Below are 15,150 nucleotides of genomic sequence, written 5' to 3'. Positions count from 1 at the left end.
GGCACATTCAACCTCGTACCCCTGTACTGTTTTATTTCTCCTCCAGTCAATAAAAGAACAAGAGATCATGAAATTTTAGTAATTTTGGTAAGTTACTGTGACAACTTTTTCCATTTTAATCATTTAGGAACAAACCAGTTTCATTAAAAAATATAAACCAATGTACAAAAGTTTTTAAAATGCACCGAAAGCTGAGGTAGCCAACCCGGTACCGGTACAAATACTGAGGGTGTACAAAAGAAAGAAAAAGATGTTTCATTCAGTGGACGTCAACAAAACATTATCAATATAAAAGAAATGCTTGTTGATATAAAAAGAAAACAATTTAACCTGAGCCTGTATTTCAAGAAATCGAAAGGGACGTAATGCAAATAGTAGGCTACGATTGCTCCAATGACATAGGCAGTTCATTCACCAAAATCGGAAGGATACCTCAAATTCACACGGTTCCTGAAAACAATGTTTTTCACTAATTTTGTATTTTGACCCATGATCTCTAGATCATAGATCTATTATTAATTGAAGATTGGCTTGATCTTGCTCCATTTTCATATTTAGATGCAATTAGAACATGGCTTAGATAGATCTAAGAAATAGATACGATTTTGAATCTTTTTCTTGGAAACCAGCACTTTTTGCCATTCCTTTCGAACTGTAGTTTAGCCAGCTTGCGGAAACCCCGCAGCCAGGGCTGAGGGTCACGCCGAGAGTAGGCCTAGATCTACTAGAGCTAGGTCTAAGTAAGCAGTCGGGCATCATGATAAAGTAGGTTATCGATTGATTCAGGTGGCTTCGGGGCTATGTGACAAATATCTAGATCTAGAATCTAAATCTAGATATCTAGATTCTGGATATAATATTTCACAAGATCGTCGGTCATGACAAGCTGGAAAAATGTAAACAGGGCCAATGGAATAGGGGTGGGGGGGGTGGGGGTGCGCAAAAAACCCTGAAAATTAATCATTTGGGGGGCTTATTCTATACCGTAGACTACCCCACCTTTGAAATTACAAATTGCTTAATGCTTTAACTTGAAAAAAAATTGTCCCATATGTGTGGGTTACAGTCGCAGATGCAGGCAGATGTTTTCTGGTGATGTAAAACTTTTGCTCTTTTATGAAAGGCTGAGGAAATATGACTGCGTAGTTCTGTAGAGAAATGCTTCCAGCATAATTTTGTTTGATTTGATACTGATTCCATGAAATGGGTAGATTCGATTTCAAGAAGGTTACTCGATCTCAGTGCATTTTGGAGGGGGGGAGCATGCATTGTTGAAGCAAACAGTTGATGGACATTGGGTGAGTCTCAGTGCTGGGTAAGTGAAATGGAAGGATTTCCATTTATGCGACTGCTTTTATAAGACCATTATACACTTTGACTTTGACCACATGAGAGGAACAAGTAATTGTCCTTGTCCAAAACCGCCAAGACTACATCAGAGTTTGACCTACCGGTATTCAGGAGAGCTCATGTGTATGTTCAGTGTACATTTGTTTGTTGTGTGTAGATTTTGTTGTCTACACGTTTGTGCCAACACCTCTCCCTTCACCCTATCTGCCCTTTTCTCTAATTCTTCCTTCATTAATAATGACTTTACATTTTCAGTTATATGGCATCACATGGCTTCTTCTGGCTGTGTTTGTTGAGGAGCCAAAACTGTTAAAAGTTGGCAGTACTGTTTGAAATAGAGAAGGAGGTTGTGAGAGTGCTTACTTCTTCCCTACTGCCTTTTTATTGAACTTTGTCTCTGTAAAGTTCATGTTTTGGTCCAACTTTGAAGGAGAAATATAGTGAAGCAGCTCAGAAAAATTTATTGTCCTGAACTCAAACTGAATTCTTAGACGGATAAATTATGAAGAAAACAGTTGGTTATAATTTGTTCATGGTAAAAGCAGGTTCTTACAGGCATTGTTCTTAGGTGGAGATCACTGCATATCTAGCTGTTTCTCAATCAGTCTCACCTTGAGCTGCTGGGCGTACTCCCAACCCTGTCTCTTCCTACTTACCAAAGCTACACTGTCAATGTTTGCGAATGTTAAGTAGTTTTGTCTTTCTGTTTCAGTGCAAGCATGGGCCAAGTCTATGAAGACCACAAAGATGAGGATGGGTTTCTGTACATTGCTTACAGTGGAGAAAATACGTTTGGTGTTACCTGCCCTTACTGCTCCAGTTAAATTGACTGTATTGAGTGTATTGTGACCCGAATACCTGAATGTGTGCTTTTGTGGTTAATTTTTGAGAGGGTACTATTGTTTGTTAATCAGCCGTGAATGTGTGTGTGTGTGTGTGTGTGTGGGGGGGGGGGGGGGGGGGGGGGGGTCTTTTTTTCATTTTCTTGATTTTAGTGACATGCTGTAAAGAACTGCATGAAAGTATGTTTCAAAAGTTTCCAATAAAAAAAATAAAAGGCTCAAATATGGCTATTGTGATGGATGATAGTGTCACAGTACTGTAGTGAGCTATAAATAATACTCTAAGGGCAAAGCAATGTTACATGGTTTTTGTGTTGTGTCGTTTGAAAAGAGAGTCACTAAAGGAAAGGGTCGTGTTTAGTGACTGGTGTAGATTCTGCTTTGAATTTCGTGCAATATTTCAGGCATATTTGTTCCTTTCATATCATACTTGAAAGGGGCAGCTTTGTTTTGTTATACAGACTAGCATGCACATGGCAAAATCAGCGGGATGTGGAAATCTTTTTATGTACAAATTTTGGTATGTGCAATGTTCAGGCCATAACAATGGAGATAAAGAAAGCTGGACTATTTGTTCAAAATTTTACATGAATTATGCCCCCTATGTCATGCTATCAGAAGTGTGAGTTCACAGACATTTTTGCAGATTTGGACATTTGATTTTTATTAAACTTTGCTAGGACCCACAGTTTTTTTTCCTTGACCAAGAATTCTGTCTACTCCTTTCACTTGGCCATGGTCTACTTTCTACTACAACATCAACTAGACCTATCTGTACAGAATCCAGCAAGCTGTTTGTTGTATGTGAATTGTAATTTCTGTTGAAGAGGAAGCGACATATGTGGGGACAATACTGGATGCATACCTTCACAAGACCACAGACTCCCCTCATGACTGAAGTGTGCTCATGTGCTGGTTAGATCTACCACTGAATACTTTTTGTGACTTGTGCAATAAACACATGAAGGGTTTCATCACAAAATGCTTTATGTGCAGTTTCGTCAAAGGAAAACATCTGAGAACATGTCAGATTTTATATTAACTTCTATGTCAACTTCAAGATTTCTTTTGTTGGAGCGCTTGGTAGTATTTGATTGCCACTTGCTTTGGAAATTACAGATCATTAATGGTCCTCATAATTAGGACTAATTTCTCTCCCCCCCCCACACACACACACACACACACACAAAACACCTTACATATATTGAGTTGTTTTTCCACTAAATGTCATATAAAGTTTTTTAAAAAAAAGATTTTGGTAGCTTCTTACCGATAGTTGAACACAAAAAGTAGTTCAAAATATTGTGAAGAACATAGAGAAGATGATGAGGATGGTTTTAGCACAGCAGCCACTCACTAAGCGTCTCTTGCCAGAACTCGGGGTTTAAACCATCTTTGAATGCGCAGTCTTAACTCATTCGCTACGTATTATTTTCGGCTTGTGGACAAATTTTTTTTCGGGAGGGCGAATGATATGATGACTAGTGGGCAGTTAAAAGGTCTTTGGGGCCACAAATTCAAATAAATATCAATATATATTATATACCAAAATTTTCAGTATGGTTTTAGAATACATCTGTAATGTTTATTTATGTATTTTTCAACTTTGGTTCCTGTAAGAGACGATTATGCAACACAATTTTGATTGGATGTGGATAAAATTTGAAAATAAAAAAATGATAATCTTTGGTGAAAATCAGAAAATATGTTTGCACCTAGTCAAATGATACATCAATATAACCATAAATGAATATAGAACTGGAAAATATCGAAAAGTTTGCAGTTATTTACCTACATTCCATAACATTTGTACATTTTGAACATAACATCCGATATTGACAAATTATAAAAAAATTAATAATCTTGAAAAACGATGACAAACAGAAAAAAACCCACTCGTACCTTATGGAATTATTAAGAATTGCATTTGGAATAAACCTATACATGTCTTGAGTGGCACTTTTTGTGTAATTTCATTAAAAATAATTAGTGATTTTGGGGAGAAAAAAATATTTTGACAATTTAGATCAAGACCTAGATCTAGCACTCAAAAATATTGATTTCTCAATAACAGTGCATTGGCAATATGAGTCCAATCGTATCAATATTATAAAAAAGAGTCCTACATTTCTTTAGTGGGCAAAATAATGATAGATTTTGTTGTTTAAAATTACTAAGACTGGTGTCCGGGCTATAATTTTGGCATCGCGATAAAACAAAATGGAATAAACTACGAAATCGCATTTCAAAACTGAATCTAAATTTCCGATTTTCAGTGGAAATGCTTGACCCGGAAGTCAACATTATATTATAACCTTTATTTTGACGTGGATATGTGGATTGGAATAGAATCTAAGCTAAAATTGAAGATCGGTTCTCGAGCCGCCGGGGGCGGCTTAGAGTACTGACAGCACTTTAGCCGTGCCGCCCCCCACGGCTTGGCGTAGCGAATGAGTTTAAGTGCACGCTTTACTTAGCTCATTTTTAAGCTGTGGTTGAATACAAGTAAGTTAACATGCACTTTACTTTATTTGACCCTTGATAATCAGCCCTATTTATTGAAGAAAGTTTGTCTTGGTACCATAGACTACTTTTTAATAATATGCTGAAGGTAACCTTGGCAGTAAGTTGCATTAAGAGGTATACTTTTATTGTCTGTTTGTCTGTCTACCTTCCTCTCCCCTTCCCTCTCCCTCCCCCCCTCTCTCTCTCTCTCTCACCAACATGCACTCTTGTGCACTTCGCACGCGTGCACACAAATACATACGCGCGCGCACACACATGGACACACACACACGCACACGCACACACACACACTCTAGCACGTCTGGCATAAGTGACAAATGTGGGGAATAGTCAGCTGGGGGTGTGACAGAAAGGTGTCGTTTTTCTTGTTTTTCATTGGTGGGTTTCCGTAAGCGCTGTGTGAAAACCAGGACAAAGTATATCAGGTTCTGTGAAATTACGCTGATTTGATGTGCTAAAATAAGTTGTAAAACAATTTGTGATGAAATATTTTTTAAATTAAAAGTTCTGTCATAGAAGATGCAATTGTGATGACTAGTTTAAGTACCGGTACATGGATATTATATATATGTGGGACAGTTCATTTTGTGATGAAGCTCCTCACATCTTTGACCTGTACTATTGCCTCTGACCTAGGCCTATAGAGAGAAGTCATTGTCTATGCGCATGTTTTGAATACAAAGAATAGATCAGATAAATTGGGGACTGACACTCTTTTTGCTATGTGCATGCTAGACTGAAGATCCTGTCATCATTTTATATTTTATATATTTATGTATTTTGTATTGCTCAAATCACATAGAATTGTGATAGAAGCAAATACATGTAGTGCTGTTTTATTGAACAAATGAGGACATTCTGCTCAAATTGTAGGCCTCCTGTCACTGTAAATGAATGACTCCGAAATTACTGAAGTGAAAATCCATGTTATTGTTGGTACTAGTGTAGGCAGTAAGTTTTAGATTGTATGCTATTGAAAATAATGAATAGGAATCTTTGATCTATTGGAGAGTCTTGGGAAAAAAATGTAATACGAATACTGACCTTTATATCGTTTAATCCTGCTATTTTTGGCCTTTTAAATTTGTATTAATTAAATTTTTTTGTGAAGAAAAATATGTAAACAAGATACTAATGGCCATGATTGTCCTGTCCTTTCTTACTTTTTATATTTGATTACCATAAGCAGACCTGTCACTCTTCCCGATTTAATCAGGATATCCTGATGTTAGGCCCAATTCTCATGCTCAAGCATCCCTATTTTTCTGCTTTTAATCATGTGTGTCCTGATTTTTTTTGCTTCCCCTGTTGCTCTGGGTTGTGGGAAAAAATTCTCCTGCTTTCTCTTTCGCTTGAAGCGCATATTGGAATATTTTATCGGCAGGAACTCACGTGCTAAATATGCCAGACCTAAGAGTTGACTCTCACATGTAATTTCAACTATAATGAGAGTAATTTCTACATGTTGCATTGTATTTGGAATTCCAACTTGTCCGAGTTCTCGTTAGTCAGGTTCGTCAACAAGACCTGTCAGTAAAAATGTTTCAACACACGCTCACATAACATGACAGGACCTTGTGTTCTGCGTATATTGGGGACCATCGGTTGTCGGTGTCGATAAAGTTCATTTGCGCAAGTCAAAATTTGAATTTAGTGAGGTTTAAAGTTAAAGGTTAGACAATTAGACTTTGAATGCTTTTTGTGAAACTTTAGGATAAAAAAAAAAAATTAAATACAAAAATAAACTTGGAACCAAATTTAGGATTTGAATTTGAATGGAGCTGATGTCTGTGCAAAACGGCACAATGGGATATGCCTTGTGTGTATACGCAATCAACGTCATACCTTGTTTACTGTATGAAAATGTGTGCTTTTTGCATGGATGATTAAAGCTATGTTTTAGATATCTTCAAGACCATGAGTGTTTCAGCATCTCTGCTACCTTCCCAGTCGTTCCAATTTTGACTCGAGCACATGCTATCTTTCTGTTTTTTTCCACTAATATTCAGACCCAAACATTTGAACGTGTTTCTGCAATAAATTTAGTCTGTGGATGCTGAAATATGGCCCGATCACTGGCCAAAGCCAGGACTTTTTATTGTTTTCCGATATAGACTATTTTTCTGAAGGAAAAATAGAAATGAGTTAATGCAGAGTGTGAAATACCTCATAAGAAGACTCTCCCCCTCCCCGAAAAAACTAAAGAAACCCCCAACTAAATAAATGCCCCTTAGCAAGGATGGATATATTTATTTAGACTTGCATGAATTGCTTGCTACTTAGAAGGTACGGTCACCGAAAATTTCGAAGTCACCCTGGTCATTAGTTGTTGATCCTGATTTTTTTTCACTAGATCCTGGTTTTTCGATTTCACAGAGTGGCAGGTCTGCATGAATCATTTCACGTGTCTGTTCTTTTGTTGATTTCGTAGAAGACAACATGCTTAAAAAATTATGTTTTGTCATTCCATCTTCTAGTCATTGCTAAAGTTTTGTGGGTTTTTGAAACATATAGTTGAGATATTCGTATACAAAATATATTGTCTTGGAATTTTTATTTTTCAGGCTCGTGTACAGTAATACTATGAGTGGCTTAGAATTTGTGAGATACAAATGAAATAATTGTGAGGATAAGTAAATTGTTGAGGAACCTACATATTTGACACCCTCATGACCGCTTTTCTGTGCTTTCAAGTGTTTTCAAACTATTCCAAAAATCATTATATTTCTCTTCTTAAAACCTTATGTAGAGTGCAGTGTGATTCAACTACTCTAAACAAACCCGTTTTAAGGCAAGTTGTAACGTTTTGGTCCTACATTCTGTGGGTGTTGATGAAGTTGGAAAGTAGAAGTTTTTAGTAGGAAACATTTGACCCAATTCAAATTGTTTTCAGCCTGTGTGGTGGTTTTGTTGTGTGAACCCCATGCTTTTTTGTGTGTTGCCATGGTTCATTTGCTATTTTTTCTTCCCTCGTACATTTCTTCTTTGAATTTTATGGCATGTAACCAAAGTTTTAACTTGTTTCTAGGCTAGGATGATGATATTGTTGTACACTCACTACAGATGTACAGTTGAGTGGACTTTCTTCATGGTATTATTAAATCTGTTGGTAGGGATATTGTAGCTTGGCTTGTGTTAGAGTGATGAGCCACAATTTAGATTTGTGTATTCAGAACACAGTAGGCCTACTCTACAGTAATAATACCCTCATGTTTTTATACAGACGAGCACAGATAACTTGAGCACGTGAAACTTGAATTCAGATATATCGCCTATCCCATTCCCGGACTGAACTGCTATATTTTATATTATTGAACAGCTACAAAGATGAGTTGAACAGCTCATCTCGAAAAGCCTTTCCAAATTTTCCCTCGTAATTGTCTCAAATTCAAATTCCCTTTCGCACACGATGGAAAACAAACACGTCCATCATCATGGAGGACACACACTGCTGGTATTAAGGCACATATTTGCTCACATTACCTATACAGTAGTCTTCGCCTAAGCGCACATCATACAAAAGCACGCTCCGCTCAAATGCTCGCTTTCATCATCTGAAGGTTGTTTTTTTTACTATTTACAGTCTGTGCCGGCTTTAAGCACGCTGGCTTAAAGCACGTTTCGGACTCAAGCACGCTAAACGGCTCTTACCGAATTTTTGCTATATATAAATTACACGCCTTTAAGCACGGTAACTTCGGCTTCAAGCACGCTTCATTTACAAGACAGTCAATATTTTCATGATGACCCATCGAAGTTCGAACACATTCTACACCGCAGCAGTGGAGTGTGTCAAGATAAACACAAAGAACGCAAGTGATGGACACACACACTCACACGGGTGGAGAGGAAGGCAGATGCACACAGCCGCGCGCGCGGACATAGGGTCTAGCGTAGGCCTAGGGCAAAGCTACACACGACCAAAAAATATACTAAGAGTCGGGGAGACGAGAAAGGGAGGCTGGCTGCGATTTCACCTTTGACCCTCGCTATCCATTAATCCTGATTGTGTATCACGCGCGAGGTGGGATGAAGGCGGTGGTATGAGTGGCACAGCGGGCAGTGGTACGCACAGGCAATGTGTAGGCCTAGTGTGCTGTATCGTCGTGACTGGCCGTCTAAATTAAGTTTTCATTTCCCATTCGACCACAAAACAAGAACAAACAAGCGAACAAAAACTACCATGGCGGGTGTCTAAATAACAGTGCACACTTTTGCGGAACCGCTATAGGCCTACATTTAGAAACCACGGAAAATAGCACGGGAAATTTTCTACATGAAAATCTCTGGATTATGTCTACTTCGCACTCAAGCACGCTTCGGCTTTAAGCACGCTTAAGCTTTCTCCCGACGACCGTGCTTAAAGCCGGCATGGACTGTAATTTAGACGTACAAACGCACGGTCACTCCCTCTAAACGTACGCTCGGATCTGCGAAACACAAAGAGAAATTTTCACTACACTCTCCACCACAGCTTGCATAAACACAAGCCTAGAGAACTGGATATTTGGTGAGACTGCCCCTCACGCCGAACAAAGAGAGCGATGGACAGCGTTTTCACACCCAACTTTCCACAGACACATAGGTCTAGGACTGGTCGGTGAAATGTTTTTTGATTGGTCATTGAAAATGCATCTCTTTGAGAGATTGGGTGACTGCATGTAATGTTTAGTTAGACCTCAGCGTATGATGTGCAACACTCGTGAATGCTCATCCACGAATTTACGGTCGGGGATTGTCGCTTGGAAAGCCCATTTCTGGGCCGTCATCTCTATGACTATCACCAACAATTTCCTTTTTAGGCTGTCTGTTGCCGACATTTTAATAATGTGCATATTACATTGAGTCTGGTCTTTCTGCCCCCCACCCATTCAGCGCCTTTGTATTCATAATCGCAGTCGGGGAATCCTTCAGAAAAAAACAGTTACGTGTCATCTCGTTATCGGCCCAAAGTGACTCCCACCCCAAAGGGAGGTCACTAGAATATCGTGGCAATGAGATGACTGCGTCACCTCCTCCCTTTGCGAAGGTTCATGTAAACACAGGCTCCGTATAAACATACGCTAAGGAGCCCACCCGAGCACCGGGCGTTTAGGCAGAGACTACTGTAGTGTGCCTTATGGTGTGTGAATTATGTTTGTGTGCATGTGTGCATACGTGTGTGTGTGTGGTTGTTTGAACGTAAAAGTATGGATCAGAAAGTGATTTTACAAAAGGAGTGGGTTATGAGCTCTGACCCCAGTGTTGGTTACATTGTCATAATCATGATCTGAGGTAAGAACTGTATAATCCGTCCTTTTATCTTTTTATTGATACAGGGTACTTTTCATGATGGCAGGGAAGACAAAACTTGATTGTCTGACAATTCATGTACCCTAACAGATAGTTCCCTTGGTTTTCTTCAATACATCTCTTATTTTTTTTATAACTGTTAACTCGAATTACAATTACAGTAGTGTCAAACACATTTGTCAGCCTCTGACATGTTAGACATATCCGTGCTCAGCTGTATATATATTTTAATACTATATTATATAATATATGATTTCTGCCAGTAAACCTCAAGCTGTCGGTGAAGAAAAAATATTATTGTTGGTACTCTGTTTAGTTTAACTCAGATTGGGTTTAGTGTTTTTATGATTTCCTTCTGTTCATATTTTATATTTGTGAAAGCTTTCTAAAGGTACATTTTTAATATCTAGTACAAAAATGTATAACATTTACAAAGTATATTTTGTCAAACTTAACTATTATCAGCCAGAATGAGGTGCTCTGTGTCATTCCTGTTTACTAGTGTTTACCCCCTTCCTCCAGAATGACACTGAGCATGTCGTTTTCGTCTCCCTTTAGTGAATTCACTTTTTGGTCCAGTCCTCAAATGAATTTATAATATTGGTCAAGTTTAGAAATTAGACTTAAAGATGCTTCCTTTCTTTATGAGAATTTGATTCTTGAAGGTGTATTTTTCTAATGGCAGTGTGTCATAGATATTTTTAGACCAGGAATCTGAGTCTCTTTTCAAATCAGGATTGTTAATCAAAATCCTCTACAATTCACTTGCCTTTTCTGTATCTGATGTTGCCGATGTTAATTTATTTGGCATGGTGAATGGAGTAAGTCTGGGTTCAAAATTGTTGGTGATACAGAAACTTACACGAATTCTAAATGACAGTGCTGACTTAACTTTGGTTGTTCAAAACATCCATGAAATCAATTGTGGCGGATACTGATACTGATAGGAGTTAAGTATGGGCCTAACTTACTGATCACTTATTGAAAAGCAGTTAAACTATAAGAGTAAACATTAAATTTTATTGGTCATGTTACAATCCTTCATATAGTCAGAATTAATTTATACTTTTTTCCCCCCAGAATTTTTACCTTTGTGCAAAGATTTTTAAAGTCAATGAGGATATTCACATTACTTTATAAAATAATAACAAATTAAAAGGCTCAAAGATTCAACCCCCATTCATCATCCTACCAACTGTTATCTTCCTTTCCTGTTTTAGAAATGCTGCAAGAGAATCATGCTTTTCCCACGTCTCCGTGGTAATTGTTGTTGTATGTTGAGTGCACACATACCATTGTTTGTGTCCATGACTGCTGGTTTTTACAACTCTGTCTCGGAGCCATTTATCCTCCTTAATGCTGTGTAAACTCTTTGGATGATACTTAATGCCATGTGTAAATACATTTATTGTCAAAATTCATGGGTATTAGTATTAGAAATGACAACTAAATGCCAATAGGTTTTCCACTCTGCCGTTTGTACATGTTTAAGAAGTTTTATTATATGGAGTGTAGCATGTGTATAATATAGCGAAATCAGCGGGACGTTGAAATTTTTAAATAAATGTACAGATTTTGCTATGTTACGAGCTTCATATGATATAGTGTCAAGGGAGGTAGACTAACTTGGACAGTTGGGTCAAAATGTTACGTACATGAATTATATCCCAATATCATGCCAACATGCATGTTATGCTCGGTTGTGCAGATTTGGGGTTTTGACATTGATTTTTTAAGCTAAGATCAGTTGTTTTTCCTTGACAGAGAAGTATTTCCGCTTTTTTCTTCAGTATAGTCCACTTTTTACTACAACTTGGCCTTGACCTAACTTTGCATGCAGAATGCCGAAAGGTTGTCACATAGCTCTAGTGCTCTGTTGAAAAGTAAGAAGTGCATTTTCAAATGTGGTGAAAATACCGGATAAGTGCCTTCACGCAGCTGAAGTGTGTAGGCAAGATTGTGTAAAAAGATTTAACCTGGCTGATGCCAACTTTTTTGTTGTTGCTATATATATATATATAAAAGTACAAATTGTTTACGCTATGGGGTAAACTGCCCTAGGTGCAACCACTTTCACTTTCTTCTAAATAAAGCAGAAGAGCAAAAAAAATAAATAAATAACAAAGCACCTTCCCTTGGCTTGTCTGTTGACATATAATTCACTTCCTTTTTCATTTTCCCTTTTATTGAAGCTGGTTGGAACATTTTAAGAAATGTTTGTTGAAAAACTTGTTTGTGAGATTTTTAGGAAAGTTTCTCAAGGAGAGATAAAAAGAGAAAAAAAAAGTTTTAGTTTTCAGGGCTGTTGTTTTCTTCAAATATGAGTCATTGATTATTTGCTACTGATTGTGATAAGCATTCGCAGTACATAAAATAAGACAGCAGAATTCTGTGGTTGCACCAAGGGCATGGCGGAATCACCCAAGCCCTACACTACCTGCAACCAGACTGGTTGGGCATGGCGATGTATGGACCAAGATGCAAAAACCTCTTGGGTCATTCCAGAATAACTCTATGTAACCTCTGGTTATGGTTAGTTTTACAATAATAAGTTATATTTCTAGCTAGCTGCAATTTTATATAACAGAGAAACAACTCTTTCCTACCCCCCCCCCCCCCCCCCCCCCAAAAAAAAAACAAACAACATACAATGTTGAGCAATACCGTTACCATCTTACTCGCAGTAAACGTAGCTTAACAAATGGTTTAAACTTAAATTATAGACACTAAGAATACTAAGATCCGTCTAGCACGTACTGAAGAGATATTCAGAACCCTGATTTAAAAAAAAATATTCTTTGTATTCAAAACACACACATAGTGTTCATGATTCATGGTGAAGAGTTCGTATACATGTAGCAAAAACAAAAGTGGCATCAGCATGGGAAGATATAATTAAATTGCTCCTCTGTTCAACTTCATCAAGACTTTAGTAACTTTGCAGCACACTGACTAAAACTGTTGCGTAGGCCTAGTAGGTCTATGTAATCTCTGTTGAAGTACTTGAAGAGGAAGTGCGCTGACACACGTGCTGAATGACAGTGAATGTACGTGCCTTCGCGTGACCGCAGATTCTCAACATGCAAATAACTAAGTTTTCAGCCCTAATTTTAGTTCAATTTGTTTAGACTAAACCCTCTGGAATCTTGTAATTTATTCAAAATTTAAGCAAATTATTTTTCTTTCTTGATTCCATTTCTTCTGGATGCAATTCACATAATTTATGGTGGCATATAAGCAGACTGGTTGCACCAAGGCCTAACACTGATTGAGATTGCACAAAGGGCATGTGGTTGCTCACAGGGCGAAAAAGGCAAAGAGTATTTCCCCTCTAAAATACTGGTGCATTAATACGGGCTTAACATTTTTAGTTTAAAAAACATGGCAATTTGAGTACCGGTAGCATATAAAAGCAGAACGGCCTTTAAAAAAATCATGACCCACAATACAAATTTTATTAACAAGATTTACTAGTAACAACACTCGAGTAAAATAAATAAGTTATCAACCAAATATAATATAATACCGCGTGACACAAAATAATGGAACCCTCGGTTTTCGTAATAACTTTTAAATGAAGGCATAAAATTTGACCAAATTGAGTACATACCAGGTACTTGGTTCGTGCAAAGATCTAAAAGTGTAGTATAAGGTTTAAGTCTATAAAAACAAAAAAATTGATGAGAGATTTTCGAAACAACCTCTAAAAGCAAAATTACCTTATGCTCCAATCAATTCAGATCCTGTTCTATTTTTCTCTTGAACCTTCGATACACCGGTAATCTGTGTTGGGATATATATATCTATGTCAGATATTTTCTTTCTTAAAAACCAGTATGGTATTGTTTTAACGCTAAGTCAAATAATAAAATACAGAACATTAAAAATTTTTTTATAAACAATAGTAATAATTATGTAGAAAATTTGATTAATTTCTATAGTGTCTACGTACACGGTAACCGGGCACCTAGCCTCAGTGTCTACGTACACAGTAACCGGGCACCTAGCCTCAGTGTCTACATACACAGTAACCGGGCACCTAGCCTCAGTGTCTACGTACACAGTAACCGGGCACCTAGCCTCAGTGTCTACGTACACAGTAACCGGCAACCGGTGTCACGTACACGGTAACCGGGCAGTTCGGAACTCCAAGTTCAGTTTTTGTCATCCGGTGTTGCCTTCAAGTTGAAGTTCAACCCTAGCCCTCTCCCGACTGTACCTAAATCAATAATTCCCCCTATTCCGGAGCCCTATCCTATACAAGTTCGCAGCGCATGAACTTTGGTGACCCCAACCGGTACTCACAATGTGATGCGAAAGCACAGGTTCACTGACCGGTCACGATGGCGAGCCCGACAAGACGCTTGTACTTGTACATGTATGACTTTCTTTTCTTTTTTTTTTACAACAAGTTGCAGCACAGGACAAATATTGATTTATTTTCATTCCGGTTACCGAGTACGTAGATATTCAATTGAGACTAGGTGCCGGATTACCGCCGTGTATGTAGACACATGCATCATGTACGATTACGAACAATAATCACGCGCGCGCGCGCACACACACACACACACACACACACACACACACACACACACACACACACTCACTCACGCACACCTTACACGCGCACACACATGCACACCACACACACGCACACACCTACTTTCTAGCACACGCGCACGCTTACACACATTAGATATATAGAGATAAGGTGTAGTATCTTTGGTCTCAGTTTGTGTTGTGCTGAAGTTCCGGTTATAGCTTTTAGAGTACGCCCAGTTGGCTAGAGCTGGGCTGAAACCATACGTAGGCCTAATCTATCGGTTCTTTACTCGCACCATTTCGTATTAAAAATTCTGTTAAAATTAAAGCGTTGATGTATTTTTGCCTAAAACTACTAAAATTGCAAAAAATTGCGGGTTATTGCGGAACCGCGATTTCCGGGGGGGGGGGGGGGGGGGGCAGGCTTTTGCAACTCAAACTCAAATGGGTTTATGATTATGAGCAGTCACCTCAACAGGGTGGTTGCACAAGGGAACTTTACCCTATAATGTATGCGTTTGAAAAAATACAAATATAATATAGGGACTATTGGGGGCCTGGAAATTTGTTTACTCGGTATATTTTTCGCTATGTG

At 38.2% G+C, this 15,150-nt stretch overlaps 1 protein-coding gene across 1 annotated transcript in view; it reads left to right on the top strand.

The window, feature by feature from the left end:
• The window catches only part of LOC101858355 (gamma-aminobutyric acid receptor-associated protein-like 2), a gene marked incomplete at its 5' end in the record, with an annotated part of 18,118 nt that extends 14,944 nt beyond the window's left edge, over window positions 1-3,174 (top strand). The window contains 1 exon segment of the mRNA XM_005106223.2: window positions 2,063-3,174. Coding sequence (XP_005106280.1) covers window positions 2,063-2,174 — 112 coding nt within the window. The 3' untranslated portion in view covers window positions 2,175-3,174.
• Window positions 3,175-15,150: the final 11,976 nt, after the last annotated feature.

Source organism: Aplysia californica, unplaced genomic scaffold, assembly GCF_000002075.1.
Source record: "Aplysia californica isolate F4 #8 unplaced genomic scaffold, AplCal3.0 scaffold00520, whole genome shotgun sequence".
Taxonomy (NCBI): Eukaryota; Metazoa; Mollusca; class Gastropoda; order Aplysiida; family Aplysiidae; genus Aplysia; species Aplysia californica.
The sequence above is the reverse complement of the archived record's forward strand: the minus strand, read 5'-3'. Positions and strand labels throughout refer to the sequence as shown.